The 23847-nt window shown below is 37.7% G+C and overlaps 1 protein-coding gene across 9 annotated transcripts in view; it reads right to left on the minus strand.

Annotated features, from left to right (window-relative positions):
• The window catches only part of LOC127416514 (protein furry homolog-like), a 209248-nt gene that overhangs the window by 98813 nt on the left and 86588 nt on the right, over positions 1-23847 (minus strand). For all 9 annotated transcript variants that reach the window (XM_051655929.1, XM_051655930.1, XM_051655924.1 and 6 more), the window contains 4 exons: positions 18135-18349; positions 9277-9330; positions 402-541; positions 117-213 (listed from right to left, as the gene is read on the minus strand). In XM_051655929.1, coding sequence (XP_051511889.1) covers positions 117-213; positions 402-541; positions 9277-9330; positions 18135-18254 — 411 coding nt within the window. In that variant the 5' untranslated portion in view covers positions 18255-18349. The remainder of the gene's footprint in view (positions 1-116; positions 214-401; positions 542-9276; positions 9331-18134; positions 18350-23847) is intronic.

Below are 23847 nucleotides of genomic sequence, written 5' to 3' on the forward strand. Positions count from 1 at the left end.
GATAGAAACATGATGCATGTTAATGCCACAACAAAGATCTCTCTGACTTAAGAGGCACCACACCTAGGTAATAAAGCTATTTCTCACATATACAAACAAAAGCAAGCAAACCTCACCTGTTTTAAAACTTCCACTGAAACTAAACAAAAAATGAAGTCTATGGCTAAGTCCCTTCGCTCAAGCAGGTAGTCTTTATCCCGATGCTGTTCATCTCTAAAGAGAGATTAAAAGATAAACAGATGCACAAGTTAGTATAACTTGTAAAAATGTTTGTAGTGATAAAGCATCACAAGAAATGTGCATATGCTGTTCAGCTTATCACCATGAAACTTCAAACATTCAAATAAAAGTCAGAGTCTGAGAAAGCCAGAGGTGCTATGTGTATTTGCAAGTGTCCTCACCCTTTGGACTTCGTGCTGGAGCGAGGTCTGTACTCGTATGACTCGTCCTCTGTCCCACTCTGTCTTCTGTACCAGTCAAACAAAGTCCGCAACAATGAAGGCAAACAGTGTTCTGCTATGGAGCTCATAGAGCTTATTAACTGCAACACACAAACACATTAATACAGTTTAATATTGTGTAAAATACAATATTAAATCACAATTGACCCTATTTACTATCATTAAGTTTCTTGTCTTGTTCTGTATAATTTACCAGTGCACGTTATTCTAAAGAAAAAAATATTTTCACGACCATTCATCAAAATGTGAACTGAATTGAATTATTTCTTACCTTTAGAAATGACTTTTCAACTGTCGTAACAAAAGCAGGGCTCACACCATTTTTGCCCAGTGAATTTCTGAGACTTTTCCAGTCATTTGTGATATCTGGAAACCGATTTTTAAAAACCATCTGGATTCAATCAAATTCACTAATGAAACATTCAGACCGTTCTTGAACCCTTTCAAACAAATAACTGAAAAGAACAAACTCAAAAGAGGAACAGGGTTCACACCCTTTTAGACTAATGAATTGCCATGACTTTTCCAGACATTTGTGATGTCTGAAAAACCGATTTAAAAGAATAATCTTAATTCAATCTGATCCGCTAATGAATCATTCAGACCATTTGTGAATGCTTTCAAACAAATAAATGAGTCATGTGACGCCATGCAAGGTTCGGACGTGTGAACGGCGAGCTCTGTGCACTTTGCTAGTTTTGATACTTTTAAATTATATAAACCGGTGAGATTTGATACACCCTGATCCAGAACTGTTCTAGGAAGACAACATGTCAAAGAATTCAAAATCCTCAGGTTCTGGAGACATTAAAAGACACTTACGTGTTCAAGCTGATGCCCCTCCGGAGGCCACGGAGTCAATTTGGCCGGAGAGGTGAAAGAGATTCAGCATGAATTGCTGAACGTGTCTGCAATGCTGACGAAGGTCCTTGCTGACTTGGAGGATCTTGCTGCAATATGTTGATCGATCACTGCCATGGAGACTAAATTCACTGATGTGGTTACAAGAGTGGCGGATATTGAGAATCCGATCGATTATCTGGAGTCATCGGAGAGGGAATTTAGCTGCTAATAGGCTAGCGACTAAGGCGGACTTGGAGCGTGTCTGGGAAAAGTTGGAGGATATGGAAAATCATAGTCGGCGGAACAACGTCCGAATTGTTGGAATTCCTGAGCAAGCAGAGGGTCAGAATATGGTGGAATTTCTGGACGGGCTCTTTCAGAGTCTGCTCGACATAACAGGCCATAAGCTGGAAATTGAGCAAGCTCACAGAGTTCCGGCTCGGCGATCTGCTGAGGGAAACAGGCCCCGATCAATTCTGGCCAAATTTCTAAGATCATCCGATAAAGATCTTGTGTTACGTGAGGCGAGGAGTAAAGGAAGGCTTTCTTGGAAGAACCACAACATTTTCTTTTCCCAGACTTTGCGAATTCGACAAGAGAGAAATGTGATCGATTCAAGGAATGCAAGAAACTCTTACATCAATGGAAGGTCGCTTTTGCACTGATGTTCCCGGCCAAATTGAGAATAGATGTTAAGGGTGGCCGCAAAGTATTTACTTGTCCCCAACAATCATTGTCCTTCATAAAGTATATGGAGTGATTAAGTCATTGCGTGATTCTCATGTTGCAGCCGAGTGGGCCTGACTCACTGAACATTCACCTGACCGTTCGAGGAAGCTGGGTGCCTTTTTTGTTTCTTTTTGTGCCGGTTCCGCCTAGCGACAGGAGTTTGTTTTGTATAGTAACACTCCTTCGGGACAGTTATGTGGATGACTCTACACATTCTTTTTGTTTATCCCACCTATTGGCTGGAGTTTAATAGATTTTATTCTGTTATGTAATTCTGTCTCTCAAAATTTGTATAGAAACACTGGACTTGAGCAATCTGATGGCAAAGTTGTCACGTGGCCTCTCGTAGGCCTACATGGACTGTTTGAGTTTAGAGTGATGGATGCCAGTTGGCGCTGTCGTGCGTGGGGTTAAAGTGCAAGTTTTTCTTTTTTCTGTTTGTTTTGTTCGGGGGGGGGGGGGCGGTCGGGGTTTGATTGTAACACTAATGTTGGAATGTGGTCTTTATAGTTTTGTTTTTGACACAATCTATTTTTTCTAATATGTCAAAATGTCAATGAGTGGATTGTCTCAACGTGGAATGTGAATGGGTTGGGGCACCCCATAAAAAGGAGGAAGGTTACTTCTTTTCTTAAACATAAGAAATATGATACAGTGTTTCTTCAAGAAATGCATCTTTCCCAGAAGGAAGCTGAAAAATTTGGTAAGATATGGGGTGGACATGTTTTCTTTAGTGCTGGCTCAAGTAAGAGCAGGGGAGTCAATACATTGATAAGTAAACATCTACAATTCAAATGTCTCAAACAGATTAAAGAAATAAATTAGGAAGAGTCATTATTGTTTTAGATGAAATTCAGGGGCAAAGTCTTATTTTGGCTAATATTTATGCACCTAATGCTGATGATCAGGGCTTTTTTATAGATCTTGAAGGGATGTTGAAAGTCACTGGAACCCCTCGTGATAGAATACTGGGAGGAGACTTTAATCTATTGATGGACTCAGTCCTTGATCATAGTGAAGCAAAAGTGTGCAAGCCCCCTAGAGCAACACTGACGATTCACAAGATGTGTAAAAATCTTGGTCTTACAGATATTTTGAGACTTTTGAACCCATCTGGTAGGGACTACACATTTATTTCATCAGTTCATGAGATTTATTCTAGGACAGATTTTTTTTTTTTTTTATCTAAGTTCCTCTGTTCATCTATTGTTGATTGCTCAATTGGAAACATCTTAGTCTCAGATCACACCCTGGTGTGTTTAGAAGTGTTGCCACATACGGAGAAAAATAAATCATTTAGTTGGTGCTTTAACGTATCCCTTTTGCAAAATCCTGAATTCCAACAAATGTTAAAGGCTGAAATCAATGTTTATATGGAGACCAATTGGTCCTCAGTATCCTCTGTGGGCGTGGGTTGGGAGGCACTTAAGGCAGTTCTTAGGGGTCGGATCATACAGTATGCCTCATTCACCAAAAAATCCAAAGCATGAGAACTCGTGGAATTGGAAGGGAATATTAAAAGTGACAAGGCAGAGCTGAAGTGCCGAATGTTGTCTGGTGGCCTCAGAGAATTGACCCAATTGAAATACAGATATAATACTATTTTGTCGCAGAAGGTGGAGTTTTGGCTATTCAGGGCAAGACAGTCATATTTTGAGTCAGGGGACAAAGCAGGGAAGCTTTTGGCTAGATACATAAAGCAGAGAGAGTCTTTTTCTACCTTTCCCTCAGTGAAATCTGCTGGTGGTGAAATATTTACCTCGACCATTGATATTAATAATGCTTTTAAAGAATTCTATCTTGATCTTTGTAAGCCATTCCCTGATAGGCAAATCTTAGGAATTTTCTGTGTGACGGGTAGATGCCCACATGAAAATACACGCCCTTCAGATCTACTGATGTAAACCAGTCTCTGGGACGAATAAACAGTGTTTTGAGCGTAAGCATTTTGAACTTGTACCTTCTGAGGTATTTGTTGAGGTTTCGCAAATCCAGAATAGGACGGAGACCTCCTCTCTTGGGGATGATGAAATACCTGGAGTAAAAGCACTGACGGCTGTCCTCCAGTGGCACAATCCTTATTGTTCTTTTGCTCAGCAAATTGGCTACTTCCTCCTCTAAAATCCAAGCTGACTCCCCCTCCGCTGTTGACATTAATACACCGTTGAACAGAGATGGTTTTACAGCGAATTGTAGCCGATAACCCTGTTTTTTTGTAGATAAAACCCAGGGATGAACTGCGTATGCGCGTCAACTTTCTGCATGAACAGGGAGGGGCCCACTGAAGCCGCACCATCCAGCGGTGGAGCTGGGGATTGCAACTCTGAGTTCGGTATTATTTTGTGATTTATTTTCACACACTGCGTTGCCCTTGGCCCACTGACTGGATGCACAGAGGAGATTTTTATTTTTGTCACACCTGTTTTGTGCAAACTTTTTTTTCTTTTCTGACCCTGTGGGTGGAGAGAGGACATGCAAACTGAGAGGCACTGGGGGAACTGGTGCCAACACTCCCATTAAATTGTTTGTGTATGAACCGTCTAACACAAAACTTATGGTTTGATTCCCCTTCCGAGTCCTCTTGGCTGGAGGGGCGGAAAACAAACTCACTTCCTGAGCGAGGAGTGGAACAGAGACTACGCGAATGCTGTTCATCCACTCCATGTCCCGAACCAGAACACTTGTTAGGCCGCCCATCTCTTCTTGTTCCCCTGAGGGTTAGACGGATGATGTTTGGCTGTCCCCGCGAAAGAAGCCTTGCTTCTCGGATGGTGCTGTTTTAGCTGTGCCCCTCCCTGCCCTGGACTGCTGGGGTGGTGGGGAAGGCCTGGTCTGGGTTCTAAAACCAGATTGTCCACCTCAAATGTGGGTTGTGAACCTGGAACTTGACGGCTGCGGGGGGCAAGCAGTGGATTTTCGGGGAAGGCAGGTCTCGAACACTTCCCCATCCTTTTTCCTCAAATCACACTGCTGCCGCATTGTGGACACCATAGCCCCGAAAAGAGCTTTCCGATCCACTGGGGCATCGAGGAAATCTGTCTTCCCCCTCTCAGACAGGCTAGACAGACCGAGCTAAATATCTCATTCGGCCCCAATGGCAAAACCCATGGTGTGGACACAGCTCTTGACAGCCCCTCTTGACGTACGTAGGTTGAGATCCACAATAATGCAGATCTAGTCCCACAATGTCATATCCGGCGCCCCGCATCAAATTGTTGGCCCATCTCCTCCATCAACTCTGTGCTGTGAGGAGTGAGGTGGCATTAAGAGCCCTTACAGCTAGGGCTGAAGATTGGTAGATCTTTTGGAAAATGGAGGACAACAATCTCTCCATCCATCCCAGCAATGAAGCAGGAGCAGACGGACACAAATGCCTGACGATCGGAGTGAAGGTGATTCGCCACCGACGCCTCAACTGGAGGGGGGCTGGACATACCCTGATCCTCCATTTCGTGCACATCCAGCGTAGAGTAACCTATAACAGGCACTCTGTGCAAAAAAGTCTTATCCCAAAACCAACGCATCTCAGCGAAGCACGCTGAGACTGCTGGAATAAATTGCTTTACCGGGGCAGTATGAGACGGCAGCTGTTTGCCATCGTACAGATCCCTCTCTGTACCTGTGTCTGCTGTGATGGCCAGTCGATGGAGAGCTTGGCTGCCGCCATCATACACATCTCAATAAGGTCCAGCTCTCCTTGGACAGGAGAGGGGGACGCGTCCATCGCGCTACCCAGCCGGGAAGGAGGAAGAGTGGAGAGAATGGCATCGTCTTAATCCTCCTCACCATCGTCCTCCAAAAGATGATCATCAGTGTCATCCTCCTCCTCCTCCCTTTCCCCCACCAAAGGGGCAGATTCAAAGAGGGGAGGAAGATCGGGAGAGACTACGTCCATTAGATCGCCCCATCTGCCCTGTCCTTGCAGCTGGGGTGGGGGTCTTTCTCCGCTGGCAGTGGAGAAAAATAGGGATCATCATTATTGGACACCGCGACCCGCACCCTCCTTTCCAAAACTCTCAGCACGAAATGGGAACAATGCAGGCAACACTCGAGATTAGCGACCAGACAGGTGATACATAGCGGGTGGGAATCCTTTGGCGAGATCATAGATCCACAAGCGCATGGACGGGAGGGATCCTACCTTTTCGCTCCACTGCTTGGTGAGCTTGCACTTGCCATGTCAGAACCCGAACTCAAGAACACAGAAGCAGTTCACCACAACGTGCCACTGTGTTAATCCTCTTGCCGTAGAGGTAGAAGCTACAACAGCTCGAAACTCTGCAGAAAAAATGCAAACCCACCTCGACGCACTGGTTCACGCCACCCAGAGAAAGCAATATAATACAGCAGAAAATATATTCACAAAAAGAACAGCCACATTTTGCGACGTACCTGAATTGCTCACCTGATGAACTGTTAAGCTACCACTTCTCACGAGTCCTGCTGAGGATAGCTTTTAAAGATCTTCACAGGGAAGAGAACGAGAATGAAGTAGGCACCTATGACAGTGGTTTATATAGGGAGATGGGACTCCATCATCATTGCTGTAATGGCAGACTGGGTGTTATTGATGCTTCCAGGATTAACCACGCCCGAGGCATTACCCATAGTGAGATACCGAATGAATGTTAGAAAGATAACTTTTTAAATATTTTGATTCAATCTGATTCGCTAATAAATCATTCAGACCATTTGTGAACCCTTTCAAACAAATAACTGATAACAGATTCAAAAGAAGGACAGGGCTCACAAAATTATTGCCCAATGAATTTCTGTGACTTTTCCAGTCATTTATGCTATCTGGAAACCGATTTTTATAAAACATTTTGATTCAATCTGATTAACTAATGAATCATTCAGACAATTTTTTAACCATTCAAACAAATAACTGAAAAAAACAGACTCAAAAGGAGGATTATCCAAATCGACATCACAAAGGCTTAAGAACAAGTTCTACTCTACACAAGCTCAAACCAAAAGCAATATTTTGGTTATGAAATATTTAGAGCAGAGCATAACTAGAAAAATATTCATTTTTCTATTACTTAAGGCCTGGAAAACATAATAAAAAAAAGTCCCTGATATTTCCAGGTTTTCCATGACGGTGTGAGCCCTGAAAGGAGGAAACTAATATTAACCACTAATATCATATCCTGATATTTCACAATCCAATCAAATCCTAATAGATAAAATCAAGACATGTCCAAGATTCTTACCACAATAAAATCAAGTCCTGCTGAATATTCTGTGTAACTCAAAAATTTGCCATATTAAAGATCCACTTTATATTAGGTGGCTTTAACAACTATGTACTTAACCATTTGATACAATATAATTATTATGTACATACATGCTGTTGCATTGTAATTACATTTAAAGTACTTGCATTTAATTACATTTGAAGTTTCACTGTTAACTTTCACTGTTAACCCTAACCCAACCCTTACCCCCAAAACCTAACTCTAACCCCTAATCCTAACCCTAATCCTACTCCTAAACCTACCCGTACCTCAACCTCAGTAGCAGCACATGTAGGAATTTTGCAGAACAACACATAGTTACACAGTAAATACATAGTTTTGTATGTATTTAATGTTAGTACATAGTAGTTAAGGCCACCTAATATAAAGTGTGACCAAAAATGTTTTGTCTTTAAGACTTTATGAGCAAAAACCACTAGTAAACTGATTTGTTATTGCAGTTTTTCAAGAATTAGACTTGACAGAGGGAATAAAACATTAATGAGAGAGGTCTAAACACAAGGCAATATAGAAATGAGTGAAAAAGGAAAATAAAAATAGAAAAGGAAGAGGGATGGCAGCACTTTAGTGTGCAGTCAGGTATTGATCTGTCCTATCGTAAGGTCAGGATGAGTGAAGGATAATACATCCACTGACTATTCAACCTTCCACTGCAGTAACCCCGCACCAAATACACACATGCACGCATGCACACATTATCCGAAAAGTTTTGAGCTACGTGTACGCTGATGAGCGAGGTATGGTGTAGTTCACTGTGGTGTGATTCAGCAGAGCCAATCTCTCTGCAGTCACATACGTCACTTAACACGCAGTTCCTGAAACTATAGGCACAGGCAAATCCAATACCCAAATCAGTGTGTGTCTAGTACTGTGATTTAGTATGGTGGAAAAAGACAAATGAAAAAGTGAAAAAGTGTGTGTTTGTGAAGTGAGAATGTTTGGAGGTGTGTATACATGGGCTGAGTCAGGTGAGTGTGTGTGGGACAGGATGATGTATGTTGGTAAGGAGAGTTATGTAACTGCTCTCCCTGCCCCTATGGCACTTGGCTCACACACTCCAACACCCTGAACTGATGTATTCTCTCACTCACACACACACACACACACACACAGCAACACACACACACACACATACACACACACACAGAGAAAAACACACATACATACACACACACACACACACCAGCCTGTACTGATCTACTGCTGCGGATGACACAGCGATTCTGCCTGCTCTTGGCAATGTTGGCTCACACACACAGCAAAATTTTGTTCACTTAAAGTATAGAGACACAGAAACATACAGTATACCCTTATTCACACTAGCGCTATCTTTGACAATGACAACGAGGCTGTGAGTGATAGACTTACAGTCTCTTCATTGGTCTGTACTGCAGTTTAAACTGTTTTTGGATTGTTCTGTGGACAAAACATTGATAAAATATCTGTCCAAGAACACTCAGTATACAAAGAACTCCAGACAACATGAGTTGAGGAAAATCAGATGTGATTTAGGAGCTTTATACCGTTCGTGCAATTGAAGAGACTGTAAGTCTATCCCTCACAGCCTCGTTGTCATTCCCATTAAAAATCAAAGATGGCGCTAGCATGAATAAGGTCTATTGCTCTGATTTTCTGCATACAGAGCACATTCTCACTGGCTCATTTTCTCTCTCTCACTCTCCCTCTGTTAAACACACAGGTCTAATGGCACTAGCTGGATCCATTGCAAGTTGATGTCTCATTTGCTTTGTGTTTTGCTAAACAAAGCATTTTGCTGCAACTCTCCTGTTAAAGGTTTTGCATCAATCAGAAAAGAGTGAGTGACAAAGAGAGGACTGAAGCCGTGGTAACCTGATGAGCAAAGAGGAAGGAGAGATATACGCCAGACAAGACAGACAGGAATCTATTGTAATTATTAAATATGATATACAGTATGATAGTGTTTAAGTAAGAGCAAGCACTCACAAACATACACAACTAACCTGATCAAATTGTGCATCTTCACCTCTTTGCAGCGAGCGGGACAGGGGCTTTTCCTGAAACAACATAATACGTAAACAGTTAAGCCGGATTCCCACCGAACGATTCTGCCATATGCAGTGTTAATTTTCAAAAAAAAAATTATTTGTTTTATCAAAATGTCCTTTAAATTAAGGCAACATTTTAGTCTCTGACTAAAATGGCATATCATTTTAGTCAACAAACATTTTAGTTGACGGTAATGTGAAAAATGACAAAAACATGAATCAAATTGTAACAGACCAAACCTTAACCAAATATTAAAATATTTTGAAAATTGTATACCCCACTTACAATTTAAATAGGTTTCAAACATATTAAAGATTAATATGTTTAAGATGTAGGATTAAACAACATGAGAAAACTGTACTGACATACTGTGCTTCTGAAATAGCGTATAATGAATACACTGAAGCAACGTTTCTCAAACTAGGGTCCTTTTCAAATTGCCAGGGGGTCCGTGGAAAATCCCTGAATTAAGAACATTGTGTTACAATGTCGTAATCAATTAAGCAATAAAAAGCAATACAAAAATTACTTAATCTAAAGCTATTGACTAGTATAAAAATACGATATAACAGAATGTTAGAACAATATATTCAAATATTCTGGAGCGCAAATTGGGGAAATCCACTTATTTCCATGGTAACAGCCACAGCGACTTCTCTTATTGGTGAATGTATCTTGCCCCCCTCCATCACTCAGACCTATCATTAAGGGACATGGCTTTTCCTTCCACTGCCACGCAGATGATACGCAGCTTTACCTGTCATTCCAGCCTGATGACCCTGCCATCTCAGCTCATTTCTCTGCCTGCCTCTTGGAGATCTCGTCCTGGATGAGGGAACGTCACCTTCAGTTCAACCTTGCCAAGACAGAACTCCTTGTAATCCCAGCCAACCTATCTGTTGGACCACAACCTCACTATTCATCTTGGTTTAACTACGCTAAAGCCAGCCAGGACAACCTGAGACATCGGAGTAGTGGTGGATGACCAGCTTAACTTCACTGACAACATCTCATCAACTGCCCAGTCTTGCAGGTCTTTACAACATCAGGAAAATTAGACCTTTCCTGTCTGAATATGCTGCACAGCTCCTGGTCCAAGCTCTGGTTATTTCAAGACTGGACTACTGCAATGCCCTGTTGGCCAGCCTCCCAGCTATCATGATTAAGAAAATACAAATGGTCCAGAACGTTGCAGCACGTCTGGTCTTCAATCAGCCAAAGAGGGCTCAAGTCAGCCCACTCTTGATTTCACTGTACTGGCTACCTGTAGATACCCACAACATATTCATGTGTTTTGACACTGGCCTACAGGAGTCAGGACAGCCAATGGAACAGCATCATCTTAATTCAATTCACTCCGCCAGGTCTACAGTATGTCCAAACTCACTCTTTGTGTTCAATGAATGAGCGGCACCTGGTGGTCCTGTCGCAAAGAGGCTCAAAGTTTATTTCTGTTGTGGAATGAGCTTCCAGCCTCCACACAATCTGGTGATATCATTTCAGCATTCAAGAACCAGCAGAAAACACATCTGTTCCACTAGCACTTACTATTTAACAATCTGTCTCTTTCTTCTGTGCTAGCATCTATATTACTCCAGCCACTTTAACAACTTGTCAGCGTGATACAAAATTAAACAATATCTGCAGTATGACAAATTGCTTATATTCCTTATTTGTAAGTCGCTTTGGATAAAAGTGTCTGCTAAATGACTTAATGTAAAATGTAAGCACGCACCACTGTTTTCATCGTGGCTGGCTGAACAGTGCGTTTGCCAACCACGTGGCCATAACCATCACATTTCTTATACGCTGTGTTAAGTTGAAAATAGTTTTGAAGCCCCAGCGTTCTGTTCGATTCAGGTGCACTGCATTTTACTCTTTGAAAGCAAGAAGTCACCTGGTGTGTGTGCACTTCTCCAGAGTGTTGAGCGCTGTCTCTGCTCCGGACAGAAAGTCACGGTGCACTGTGTTGGAACTTGTTGCGGTGATGATCGTTATTGATCATCGTTTTCATGATCTTCAATTGCTGTCACTTCTGAGTACTCAAGTACTTGTGCATTTGTACATACAAGTTACACCGTTATGAATTCCTTACGTTGAGACGGTTTAGGATTTTGCATTACATGTAGCATGTTTTTAAGGTAACAGCATATTTACATAGCAAGTTCACATTCTGACAAGTGTGTAACTTATCTCTGTGCAGATGTAAACTACAGTATAATATTATGTTTATGTTGTGAAAATATCAGATTAAACTCATATATAGGATGTGTTTGAGTGATGTAATAGACCTTATTTACAGTGGCACCATAATTGATTTTTGACTGGAATGACAACAAGGCTGTGAGGGATTGTTGTTCAATCTCTTCAATGGGCTGTACTGCAGTTTAAGAGTTTTTGGATCATTCTGCAGACAAAAAATTGAAAAAAAATCTTACCCAAAAATTTCAGTAAACAAAATATTCCAGACAACAAGAGTTTCTATTTTTCGTCAACAAATTGTTTTAATTAAAACTGTATGAATGTTGTCATGATGCGTTTTTTCATCTCGTCTTTGTTTTAATTTACAATAATAAAAAAAAAGTAGAAAACAAACATTTTCGTCAGTAATTTCGTTGAGGAGATTAACACTGGCCGTCTAAAATGAATTTTGGATATCATAAACTATTTCTCTTATTGTATGGCAAAATTAGCCAATGAATTGCATTTGTGATGTATCATAGCCTCCAAAAAAGTTCTGGTAGTGTAAGAAACTTTGCATTACAGTCATCTAGTGTGACTGCTCCTACAGCCAGACGACATAAAACACCCAGTCAATGCTGTGCATTAGGATGATTGGAATCCAAGTCTTTGCTACAATGTGTATTGTACAGTCTGACCAACCTAGTCTCATAGAATGAACATTATTTTAACTCCATTTTTGCAAACTTTTTGTTTTACGTGCCATTTTCAACATTTCACAAAGTTTGCATTTCATGTCGCATTGCATTCTAAAACACTATCTGTTAGGTTTAGGGTAAGGATGTCTGTTTTATTCACCTAATTATCTTTTAGGTCACTACTGATTAGGTTTAGGTTAAAGAGGTTCATTCACTCATTACAACATCCATCTAAAATTCACCTTAAAACCTGATTACATCATCACTTCAACTGCTTTTGGTGCCCCCCTCTGGACATTTCAGTGGGAAACTGGAGCCAAACATCTAATATTGACCTGTTTCATGTGATGTCACTGTGTGACCGCGCCGCCATGTTTCCAAATACCTTCATTGTGCTGGTAAAAGAACTAAAAGAAGCTCTTACATTCATAAACGCAGGATCATCACAGATGTTTTTTAATACTGTGACTAAATTGGACCAGAAAACAACACAAAAACATTTGCAACTTCTGAATGAGAGATGTTTACGGTGATGTACCGATGGGCGTGTACTCGCCGTTCGCACATCAGACTCGCCGGTGTCCGTGGATGAATCATGGATAAAATATCTTTACATGTCCGCAAAGTTCAATTTGGCAATATTTGTGCTGTCTTCAGACCTGTATGAAATTTTCCTGGGACTTGGCATGGACCAAAACCAATGTTTTTCTTGATATTGTTTTTCAGGTGTTTTTCCATTCACCGCCATTGTTCCTCCCGCTGATGGTCACAAATATGGCGGCTGCGGGGAAAAAAGACGTCACTGAAACAGGTCAATAGCACGCAATTTTGGTTTGTAGATATGTTGCCATAGTCATGTAAATTTCAGGGATCAAGCTGAGTCTGACATAATGTTGCAAAATGTGTCATGGCTTATACTAAAATCGCACTGAGATCCTATCTTACAGTCTGACAAGCATCACTCATAAAGGACAGTAAAAATCAGACAGTGTGCACCTGAGAAATAAACATTTTGAATGTCTTAAATGTCACAGGTAGACACATTCCCCCAATATGAGGCATTAAAAGTGGGACTTTTCCCACCCCCATTTTCAGATAAGAATTGTAGGCCCTGAGCAAATTAACATCTCTCGAACCCATTTTTTTTTTTTTTTTAGAGTGGCTTTGTTGTTAACACAGACTGTAAAATGACACAAGGACCATTATTACTGGCTTGAAAACACTTTGAATACTCTGTATTCTGGTTTTGAACAAACACTTTACTATGAGGGAGAAGTTCAAAGACAGAGAGCTGAAAGTTAAAAGATAGCCAAGCAGAGGGAGAGAGAAAGAGAGAGAGCATTTTATAAAGCAGCTCCTCTCTGCAGACTTGACACAGCCATTACCAGTTTAAACTCTTGCTGAGTAAACTGAGAGAGAGCTCAATCCACCACTGTGTAAACACAAAGAGAGAGAAGGGAAGAGGAAGCGTTTAAGGACAAATGTGCAGTGTGTGTGTGTGTGTGTGTGTGTGTGTGTGTGTGTGTGTGTGGTGTGTGTGTGTGTGTGTGTGTGTGTGTTCTTCGCTGAGAAGAATCCAACAGAAGACAACATTCCAAGAATCCAAACCTCTGCTTCTGTTTCTGGGAATACATGGGCATTTAGATTTGTAGGACCCTTAGAATTAAACAGGCTACTTTTGCTATTGAACATTTAAGACTTCTATATGTAAATGATCTATGTTAGGATTCACTAATCTGGTGTATTGGACTGGTGTAGTTCACATTGTCATTCATCAGGTTAGGCTAAGTTGCTGAATACGAAGTAGACTTTGGTGCAAAACTGTGGCAGTCATATGTTAATCATGGTTGTGACTAGTGCTGTCAGAAGTACCGGTACTTTGGTACCAAGTCTGTACTAAAATAAAAAAGATGTAACGATACCAGTGTTATTATGACTGACACACGGCTGCTTTGAAATGCTCATTTTGAGCATGTTCTCCATTACTCTTTTTACACTGAAATGCACAACTAATCAAATTCAAATCATGATATGGCCTAGTGTGATTATTAAACCGCAAAATGCTGCCATCTTAGTCTGTATGAGCTGCATGAGCTTTAAATAAATGTGTGAAGCAGACCGCTGATACACTGGAAACTCCACAGACTATGAGAATCATTTGCGTTGAATGAGAGGTGACAAAGCAGAGCACTAATCCACTCTGAAGCATTATTTTTTTAATAATTTATATAAAATCACAGCATTTGCGCTTTAACGATCACACTGAGCCATGTAGCGAACTGTTTATCCTGAGAGGTTAAACTTCTGTCAAAAATACACATCAAATGAAGGAATGAAGAAATGGCAAAACAAATATATTATAACTGTATAGTAAAATATAATCATCATTGTAGATGAAAATTGTGTGATGAAATTATAGTAATGATTATAATAAATATAGCTGCAAGCAGCAATACCAGGGTCAAGCCAATTATTGGCAGCATGAGCAGCGAAAGAAGCATCGTGACACATTTTAAGTTAGAATTCTGATGAATGCTGTAGGAATTAAAGATAAAAAACCAAACATCTATGGCCATGTTTCTCAAAATACACAACTGTTCTATTTGCGTGTACTAGTTGCACATTAAAATCCCTGTCATTGGCAGAACAAAAGTGCTTGCTCTTTTGGCTATTAGTACATTGATAAAGAGCGTTTACTCAAGGTTGTGCAGAGGGTGTTAAGTGCAACATTGCACACTATACATTGTTTTGTGTATTCTCAGGCACTTTGTAGGATTTTTTGGAAAGAATTGGAAAAGTCAGTTTTTACATCCATAGAGTTATATGCAATACATTTATAGACATCTATGCAATATTTAATCCAATTTAAACAAAAAAAAAAAAGTTATTATTATTTCCATGACTAACTTAATTGAAAACAATTTGTCTAATTGATTGAAATATTTCAAGCAAGCACATTTAGCCATTGTTTACTACAAGGCATCCAGAATTCACAATGACCCCCCAGGGCAAGGTCCTAAAATATTTTCATTTACTAAGCAAATGCAACAGCCTTAATTCCTCTTTGGTATTTTTTATAAATTTGGTACTTTCAAATTTGTTTGTGAAACAATTCTAAACAACAAAAATCTATTTGCTAATATTTTCAGGCATGGTCTGCAAATAATCAGATTTCAATTTCATGTTGATTGGACAAATGTTATAGGAGTAATAGCAACAACGAAACGTTGACATAAAATGAAATCATGGCCAACCATAGTATAATTTTCTCTGCATGACCCACACAATCTAACAAGACCAGTCTTACAAAAATACAAACATACAGCCTCAAGTCCATTTTGGTGTGCTCAATGTCAAATTTGTTGATGACTGGCCAATGGTTGCCATGTTTCTCAATATATGCAACTGTCCTTATGATCAATGATGGCAACTCCCACAAAGACACTGAATGCAAAGACACTGCATGCAAATTTTGAAATTAATCGGACCAATGTTTCTATATTTAGAACCACTTTCATATTGTTCCCTGTTATAGCGCCACCAAATGGCCAAACCCCTTAACTTTTTCTGTATGTTCTCAGGTTGAGCCCTTATATAAGTGTGTCAAGTTTGGTGAAAATATCTAATTTCACTTAAGAGTTATATCAATTTACATAAAAGCAGACCAGTTTTAAAATTCATCGGCCTGTTTTTGGCATTTATGAGCAAAATTTTGCCATGTTCACTCTGATCTTAACAAATTTATTAATGACGCTTCTTAATTTGGTGGTTTTGTTCCGATTGGACGAACGGCTTTGAAGCAATTGCTAAAGTAGTTTCGGAACTATTTTCGTAGTGGCAACAGGCCATAAGGCAAACCATAGCAAATATGGTATCGCTGCACTCGGCAAGTCCTCCCGAACTTAACGAGACCAGTCCTGTGAAAATAGACTAACGCCACTAAAATTATAAGCTCACAAAGTAAAAAATAAATAAAAAATCTTTTTTCCCATCACTAGGTGGCGCCGGACCCAAACTTCTCAGGCACCTTCAGGGAATGGTCTTGATGACACATACAAAGTTTCGTAACGATACGCCAATGCGTTCATAAAATACAGCATTTTGCGACAAAATTCAAAATGGCTGACATGGGAAAATTGGGTATCATTTGACTCTGAATGTTTCACTGAATCTAAAGGAACCAGTTTTATCATTTTTGGCCAAAGCGTTCAAGAGTTATAAGCCAAAATAGCCGTTTTTGCTATCTCCTGACCAGTGTGGCGAAACTCTGCAGGTGACCTCAAGGCATGATGGCGATGACACATACCAAGTTTTGTCACAATCCGTGAAAATGTTGCTGAGATACAGCATAAAGTTCATTTTGGCGTGTTCGCAGTCAACTTCGTGAAGCCATTTCTCAGGAACGCTTTCAAACATCGAAAAAAAAAAGTTAACCTTTGTGTATCACGATCGCTTTAAAACAATTTTGGTGGAAATCGGACAAAAATTGTAGGAGTAGCAGTGAAAAAACTTGTTTCCTTAATTCAAAATGGCAGAAATTCTAGTCGGGCGGAAATCGAAACCACAGTATGCATTCAACTCAGCGTGAGCTCAGGAATCAGGGGAAAAAATATTTTGTCTCTAGAATTTACAGATCAAAAGTTATTAGCATAAACATGAGTGAAACTTTGACCTGTTGGTGGCGCTTAAGTGTTTGAGTTACAGACTCCAAATTTTCATAACTTTCCTGCAAATGGTTCTATGGGCTGCCATAGACTCCCATGGCAGAAGAAAAAAAGGGTCATCGCCCTTTCAGGGCTTGAACCTTAATAATAAAAATAAATAATAATGATTAATGAATAATGATTGTAATAATAATAAATATTACGCAATATATCACAAGCAAGAGTGCTTTTGTACTGAATAAATGTTTGTTAAAAAATGTAATGGTATGTTGACAAGTAATTGTTCTATTTTTTACTTGTTAAAAGTTTTTAAAATTTTAAGGACATTTTTTTTATTATACACCATTTTGATAATTCAATTAAATGAAACTTTAAAACATGGAATTCTGGAAAAATTATTTGGGGATTTAGGGAAAAATAAAACAGATTTCAGTAGGGCCCTGCTTAAAAACAAACAAATGTTTGTTGGACACTTAAAGGAAAAAGGAGTGTGTTCAATAGCACATTATCATATTAGCAAATTTTTTCTGTGGTATCAAAATTGGTATCGAGAACCGTGAAATTTCACTGGTATCGGTACCGCCAACTGAAATTATGGTACCATGACAACACTAGTTGTGACACCAACACTGGTAATTTCTGAGTGAGCCATTTTTGCAGCTTAGTTTGAATATGTGGTCTTGGTGCATTAGGGAGGAATCTTTGTGTTGTGAAAGTTAAGTGTATGGGTGATTCAAATTAAACCTGTCAGTGTAATGTCCTGATCATTTTTAATGCAATAAATAAATAACAGAAAGAGAATAAAGCCTTCTTGCATAGTGACTTTTTCGTCCGGACACAAACACATTTTACCCCCAGTTCTCATTACACATTCAGATGTTTTAATTTTATCATTTCCATTGTTTTCAATTATGATTCTCATTACCATAACTCGTCTTCTTTTTTTGGCTATATTCCTGAATTTTAATTAAAATCAGCCAAAATAAAGGCGGTGCCCAGGAAGTACTACTGTGATGTATAAATTCTTGACAATTTATATATATATATATATATATATATTTGTTTTTTTGCGGTAATGAGAATATCATAATGCGCATATTTTTTCGCATTGCGGTAATTAGAATGTTCGATATGCAAAATAGAACTTGTTTGTTTCTTTTGATTTTGGAGTAAACTAGGAACAGGATATTTTCTTTACAGGTTTTGAGAGATTCACCCTATCTACATTGTGCTTTAAAAGTTCAAGGTACTCAGTTATATGGTACTGACCAGCGGTTCGGCCATGACCACCTCAATCTTCTTCTCGGCGAGCACAGCAAACTCTGCGAAGAGGCTCTTGATGACAAACTCCCCGGGCTTGAGCTCGGGGTCAATGGTGATGCTGGACATGGTGGCGGGATGGATGCTATACTTCTCCCAGCTGGGGGGTGCAGAGGGTGATGTTCCTCGCCTACTCACACTGCTGTTGCTTACAGGGACAGAGGCTGTTGAGAGAGAGATTCAGTTATGAAGCATTATGAATGCAAAACGTGGTTATAAACTTCAACAGGTTTTCAATGAACCAGAAATCACCATGGATGAAGACAGAATAGGAAGAGACCGTCTTGTGGAAAACTTTATATGAGTAACTGCTCAATATGGCGGCTTCAGGAATAGCAGTCCCGCCTTTCAAGCTGTCTACACTGACAAGTTTTCAGTTTCCTAACATTACCATTTTCCAAAGAATGCAGTGCTAGAGAGCGTAAATTTTCCGTTTTCAATGGAGGAAAATGCCTTTCAACACAATCTTTCCAAAAAACAAAAAAACAAAAAAAAAAAAAGTAGAGATTTCTTTCTTTACCCATTCAAGTAGATAGAACATTTACACGTATGCCTATTGCCAACATAAAAAATAGCTTACGAAGCCTTGCAAAGATGGACACCAGGTGAACTGACTTGCCTAAAGTGACCTTGATCCAAGAATACAATTTTAATCTGTCAGCATCAAATTAACAGAGCAGTTAATATCCGATTGCCAATATTTATTTTTCAATAAGTCCCTTGCCACACCTGTACATTAAGTAATTTGCTGCAGAAAAATGCACCACACTAAAAATTAGTTAAGGAATCTTACAGTTTACATTTTATGAAATATCAACATTCATTGTATAAATTTATTTTATTTATTTTTTTTTTAAATCACAGCTGTATGATCACAGGTTGAAGATGAATTTCGACTGATAATGATGGGTGGCGGATTAAGTGCTACAGCCCTAGTTTAAAGAAAGAGCCGACATAATCATTCCTAAAACACAAAAGCAGAGCTAATCTTACCTAAAAAAAATATATATATATATATAAAAAAAATAAAAAACAAAAACACAATAGAAACAGATCAAGGACAGAAGGCCACACAAGGACAAGATAAAACCAGAGGAAAATCACATGCTTTCACTTGTAAAATGGGTGAAGACAGACACGTCTAGGGCTGAGAGGGAAAATTTGGGTAAGAGTCTTTGTATTAAAAAGTTTGCACCAAAGCAGTACCAAAACTTCTTAAACTGTCAAAGGATTAATTTAATTTGTGTGCTGTAGGGTTGCATGGTAGTATCGCGATACTAAAGATTTAAAATACTGGTGGCGCCACAGTATTTTTTAAACGGTAGTACCGTCAATACGGTAGTACCGCAAGTTATATTGTATGTATGGTAGTAAATATTATTTTCACTAAAACCTTCATTTAAATCAGACCTATGTCTGCAATAACATTAAAAATATAGTCTTTTCGAGTGGCGTCCCCTTCACGCAGTGCCTTTTAAGAGTGCAAAATGCTGTTTAGTATTTGCCCCTTATATGGTATTGTTTAATTTTCAATGAGTGGCTTTCCCATGCTTCAAACACACACGTCTGAATCCCAGTGTGATAATTTGGCGGTCATGTCTCCTAATGGATATTATGGATTTAAGTAAAATTTTGGAGAGTGAGATGCTTTTTACACAACACAATTCACTTAGCTAGATTTGGAATTATTTTAGGTTTTGCCTGATCAGACCGGGAAAATCCATCTGCCATGATTGTAGACAGAGATTTCAAGCCAAAAGGGGAAACACCAGCAATCTTATTAAACACCTTCAGACACATCCCACTGCCTCTGCAGAATACACACGGGTTAGTGCCATGTTACATAAACATTATCAATAACTGTAAAGCATAATGAATATTATGACATGAAAGGATTACTTAAGACTAGTGCCCGACCGATATATCAGTCGGCCGATATTAGCCTTTCACCATCACTAATTAGGACAGTTATACAGAGTAATTATTTAAAAATCATGACCTTTATTGTTGTACAGTTGTATAATAATAGTAAGTTTAAAGTACAAATAAAACATAAAAATACCTATTATGTCATTTTAGTGTGTGTGCATGCATTAGTGTTAGAATTTCATTAAGGCTCCAAAAAGTTGGCTAACCATATCAATGAGTAGTGAATCATACAATCCTAAACTACGCCACATCATGAAGGGACATTGCCCCATTCACATACTAGAATTTGCTGTTCATTCATTCTCATCTTATCCCTGTAACTTGGTCTGATGCCAAACTGTATGAGATCTTAGGCTTAACAAGGTTTTGACAATGTTTTGACTTGACAGCCTTTTAGTCTGAGGCATGATGCCATTCTGTCTGATGACTGAGAACTGACGCTGAGGTCTGAGCATGTCTTAAAATGGACTGCACACATTATTTCGACCATGCGTCACATCCTGCTTCCTAACACACACATACACTGGGTGGAGTGACCCGTCAATCTCCTGAAAAGAGTGCATGCCAAAATAATTTTTGTTCTTCAAGGATGCATTATGAAACTGGGATTTTGAACTTTTAATTAGAATGTAACAAGGTAAAATGTGCAATTACTGCACTAGCGCCACCAAACAGAATTGGGCAAAATTAAATGTCAAATCAACCAAATTTCAAAAATGTCCCCAGCATAAATGTTTTATTTTGTTAATACTTTTCTTTAAGGAATATGAACATAAATGATGATGAAAGTCAAAATATTAAATGTCATGCTTCAATATTTACCTAGTAATCCATTATTTTGTAGACAGGGGGTCAAAATGACAATTTTCACCTGTGATTTTGGAGCAAAATTACAGGTCAACCTTAGAAAGGTTGAACGGTGGCAGCATCATTATTTTATTTTTACACAGAAACAGGTAGGTCTATTACTAAAATTAGTTGACTTCAGCACCCCTTGTTGCGTTAAATGCCAATGGTTTGACAACAAACATTGTTGTTTTTCCATAGTTGGAGTGCTTCCAGAAGTGCAAAAGGTATCTTAATACTAGTGCCTGACCGATATATCGGTCGGCCGATAGGGCGGAGTTGAGCTGTGTCTCGGTAAGTTAACTAGTTTGTGAAATACATACTGGAAAGTTAATAAAAAATGACCCCATCATTTTCCCTTTTCAATATAACTAATATAACGTTGTCCCTGACAACCATGTCACTCATGTCTGTTTGCTGTTAGCCAGCTACAGTTTGTCAGTGCAGTCAGTAATGTAGCAGATTGAAAGGTAAACATCAGAGCATCTTTTTGCAGCTCAGCAGACAATGATGCGGTTAGTGGATTGTGTCTGCTGAGTGTTGATTTCATGCTATGTTGTTACCTAGTTGGTGAGACACAATGCTGGAAAGTAAAATAAACAACGTCCATCTTTTACTCTCCGTGACAACGGGCTTACAGCTAACTAGCTAATCACGTAGCTACTTTCATTGTTGTTAGCATGTAAACATGTATTCACCAAACTGTTTTGTTCAGGATTCACAGTTTGGTACCCCCTTCAACCGAACAATTCCAGTCGTTGCATTCATAAAATGTAATATTTAGAAGTCTGGTTTTCCACTGTTAAAAGTTTCCCCTGAACTTGTATAGCAGAATATGGTGTAACACCGCTGCAGCTGTTTATCTTGACTCGGCAGTAATAATATAGTCAGCATTTGACTGAAACTAAACAGTACTGATGTTTATTTAGCTATTTATTTTATTTGTATTTATTATTTATTTTAATGGTCAGCATTTGACTGATACTAAACAGTAATACTGATGTTTATTTAGTTATTTATTTTTATTTATTATTTACTTTAATGGTCAGCAATTGACTGAAACTATACAGTACTGATGTTTATTTAGCTATTTATTTTATTTGTATTTGTTATTTTAATGGTCAGCATTTGACTGATACTAAACAGTAATACTGATGTTTATTTAGTTATTTATTTTATTTGTATTTATTATTTACTTTAATGGTCAGCATTTGACTGAAACTATACAGTACTGATGTTTATTTAGCTATTTATTTTATTTGTATTTGTTATTTTAATGGTCAGCATTTGACAGATACTAAACAGTAATATTGATGTTTATTTAGCTATTTATTTTATTTTTATTTATTTTAATGGTCAGCATTTGACTGATACTAAACAGTAATACTGATGTTTATTTAGCTATTTATTTTATTTTTATTTATTTTAATGGTCAGCATTTGACTGATACTAAACAGTAATACTGATGTTTATTTAGTTATTTATTTTATTTTTATTTATTATTTATTTTAATGGTCAGCATTTGACTGATACTAAACAGTAATACTGATGTTTATTTAGCTATTTGTTTTATTTATTATTTATTTTAATGGTCAGCATTTGACTGATACTAAGCAGTAATACTGATGTTTATTTAGCTATTTATTTTATTTGTATTTGTTATTTTAATGGTCAGCATTTGACTGATACTAAACAGTAATACTGATGATGTTTATTTAGCTATTTATTTTATTTGTATTTGTTATTTTAATGGTCAGCATTTGACTGATACTAAACAGTAATACTGATGTTTATTTAGTTATTTATTTTATTTGTATTTATTATTTATTTTAATGGTCAGCATTTGACTGAAACTATACAGTACTGATGTTTATTTAGCTATTTATTTTATTTGTATTTGTTATTTTAATGGTCAGCATTTGACTGATACTAAACAGTAATACTGATGTTTATTTAGTTATTTATTTTATTTGTATTTGTTATTTTAATGGTCAGCATTTGACTGATACTAAACAGTAATACTGATGTTTATTTAGTTATTTATTTTATTTGTATTTATTATTTATTTTAATGGTCAGCATTTGACTGATACTAAACAGTAATACTGATGTTTATTTAGTTATTAATTTTATTTTTATTTATTATTTATTTTAATGGTCAGCATTTGACTGATACTAAACAGTAATACTGATGTTTATTTAGTTATTTATTTTATTTTTATTTATTATTTATTTTAATGGTCAGCATTTGACTGATACTAAACAGTAATATTGATGTTTATTTAGCTATTTATTTTATTTTTATTTATTATTTATTTTAATGGTCAGCATTTGACAGATACTAAACAGTAATACTGATGATGTTTATTTAGTTATTAATTTTATTTTTATTTATTATTTATTTTAATGGTCAGCATTTGACTGATACTAAACAGTAATACTGATGTTTATTTAGTTATTTATTTTATTTTTATTTATTATTTATTTTAATGGTCAGCATTTGACTGATACTAAACAGTAATATTGATGTTTATTTAGCTATTTATTTTATTTTTATTTATTATTTATTTTAATGGTCAGCATTTGACTGATACTAAACAGTAATATTGATGTTTATTTAGCTATTTATTTTATTTTTATTTATTATTTATTTTAATGGTCAGCATTTGACTGATACTAAACAGTAATATTGATGTTTATTTAGCTATTTATTTAATTTTTATTTATTATTTTAATGGTCAGCATTTGACTGATACTAAGCAGTAATACTGATGTTTATTTAGCTATTTATTTTATTTGTATTTATTATTTATTTTAATGGTCAGCATTTGACTGATACTAAACAGTAATACTGATGATGTTTATTTAGCTATTTATTTTATTTGTAT

The sequence above is a fragment of the Myxocyprinus asiaticus genome, chromosome 25 (genome assembly GCF_019703515.2).
Source record: "Myxocyprinus asiaticus isolate MX2 ecotype Aquarium Trade chromosome 25, UBuf_Myxa_2, whole genome shotgun sequence".
Taxonomy (NCBI): Eukaryota; Metazoa; Chordata; class Actinopteri; order Cypriniformes; family Catostomidae; genus Myxocyprinus; species Myxocyprinus asiaticus.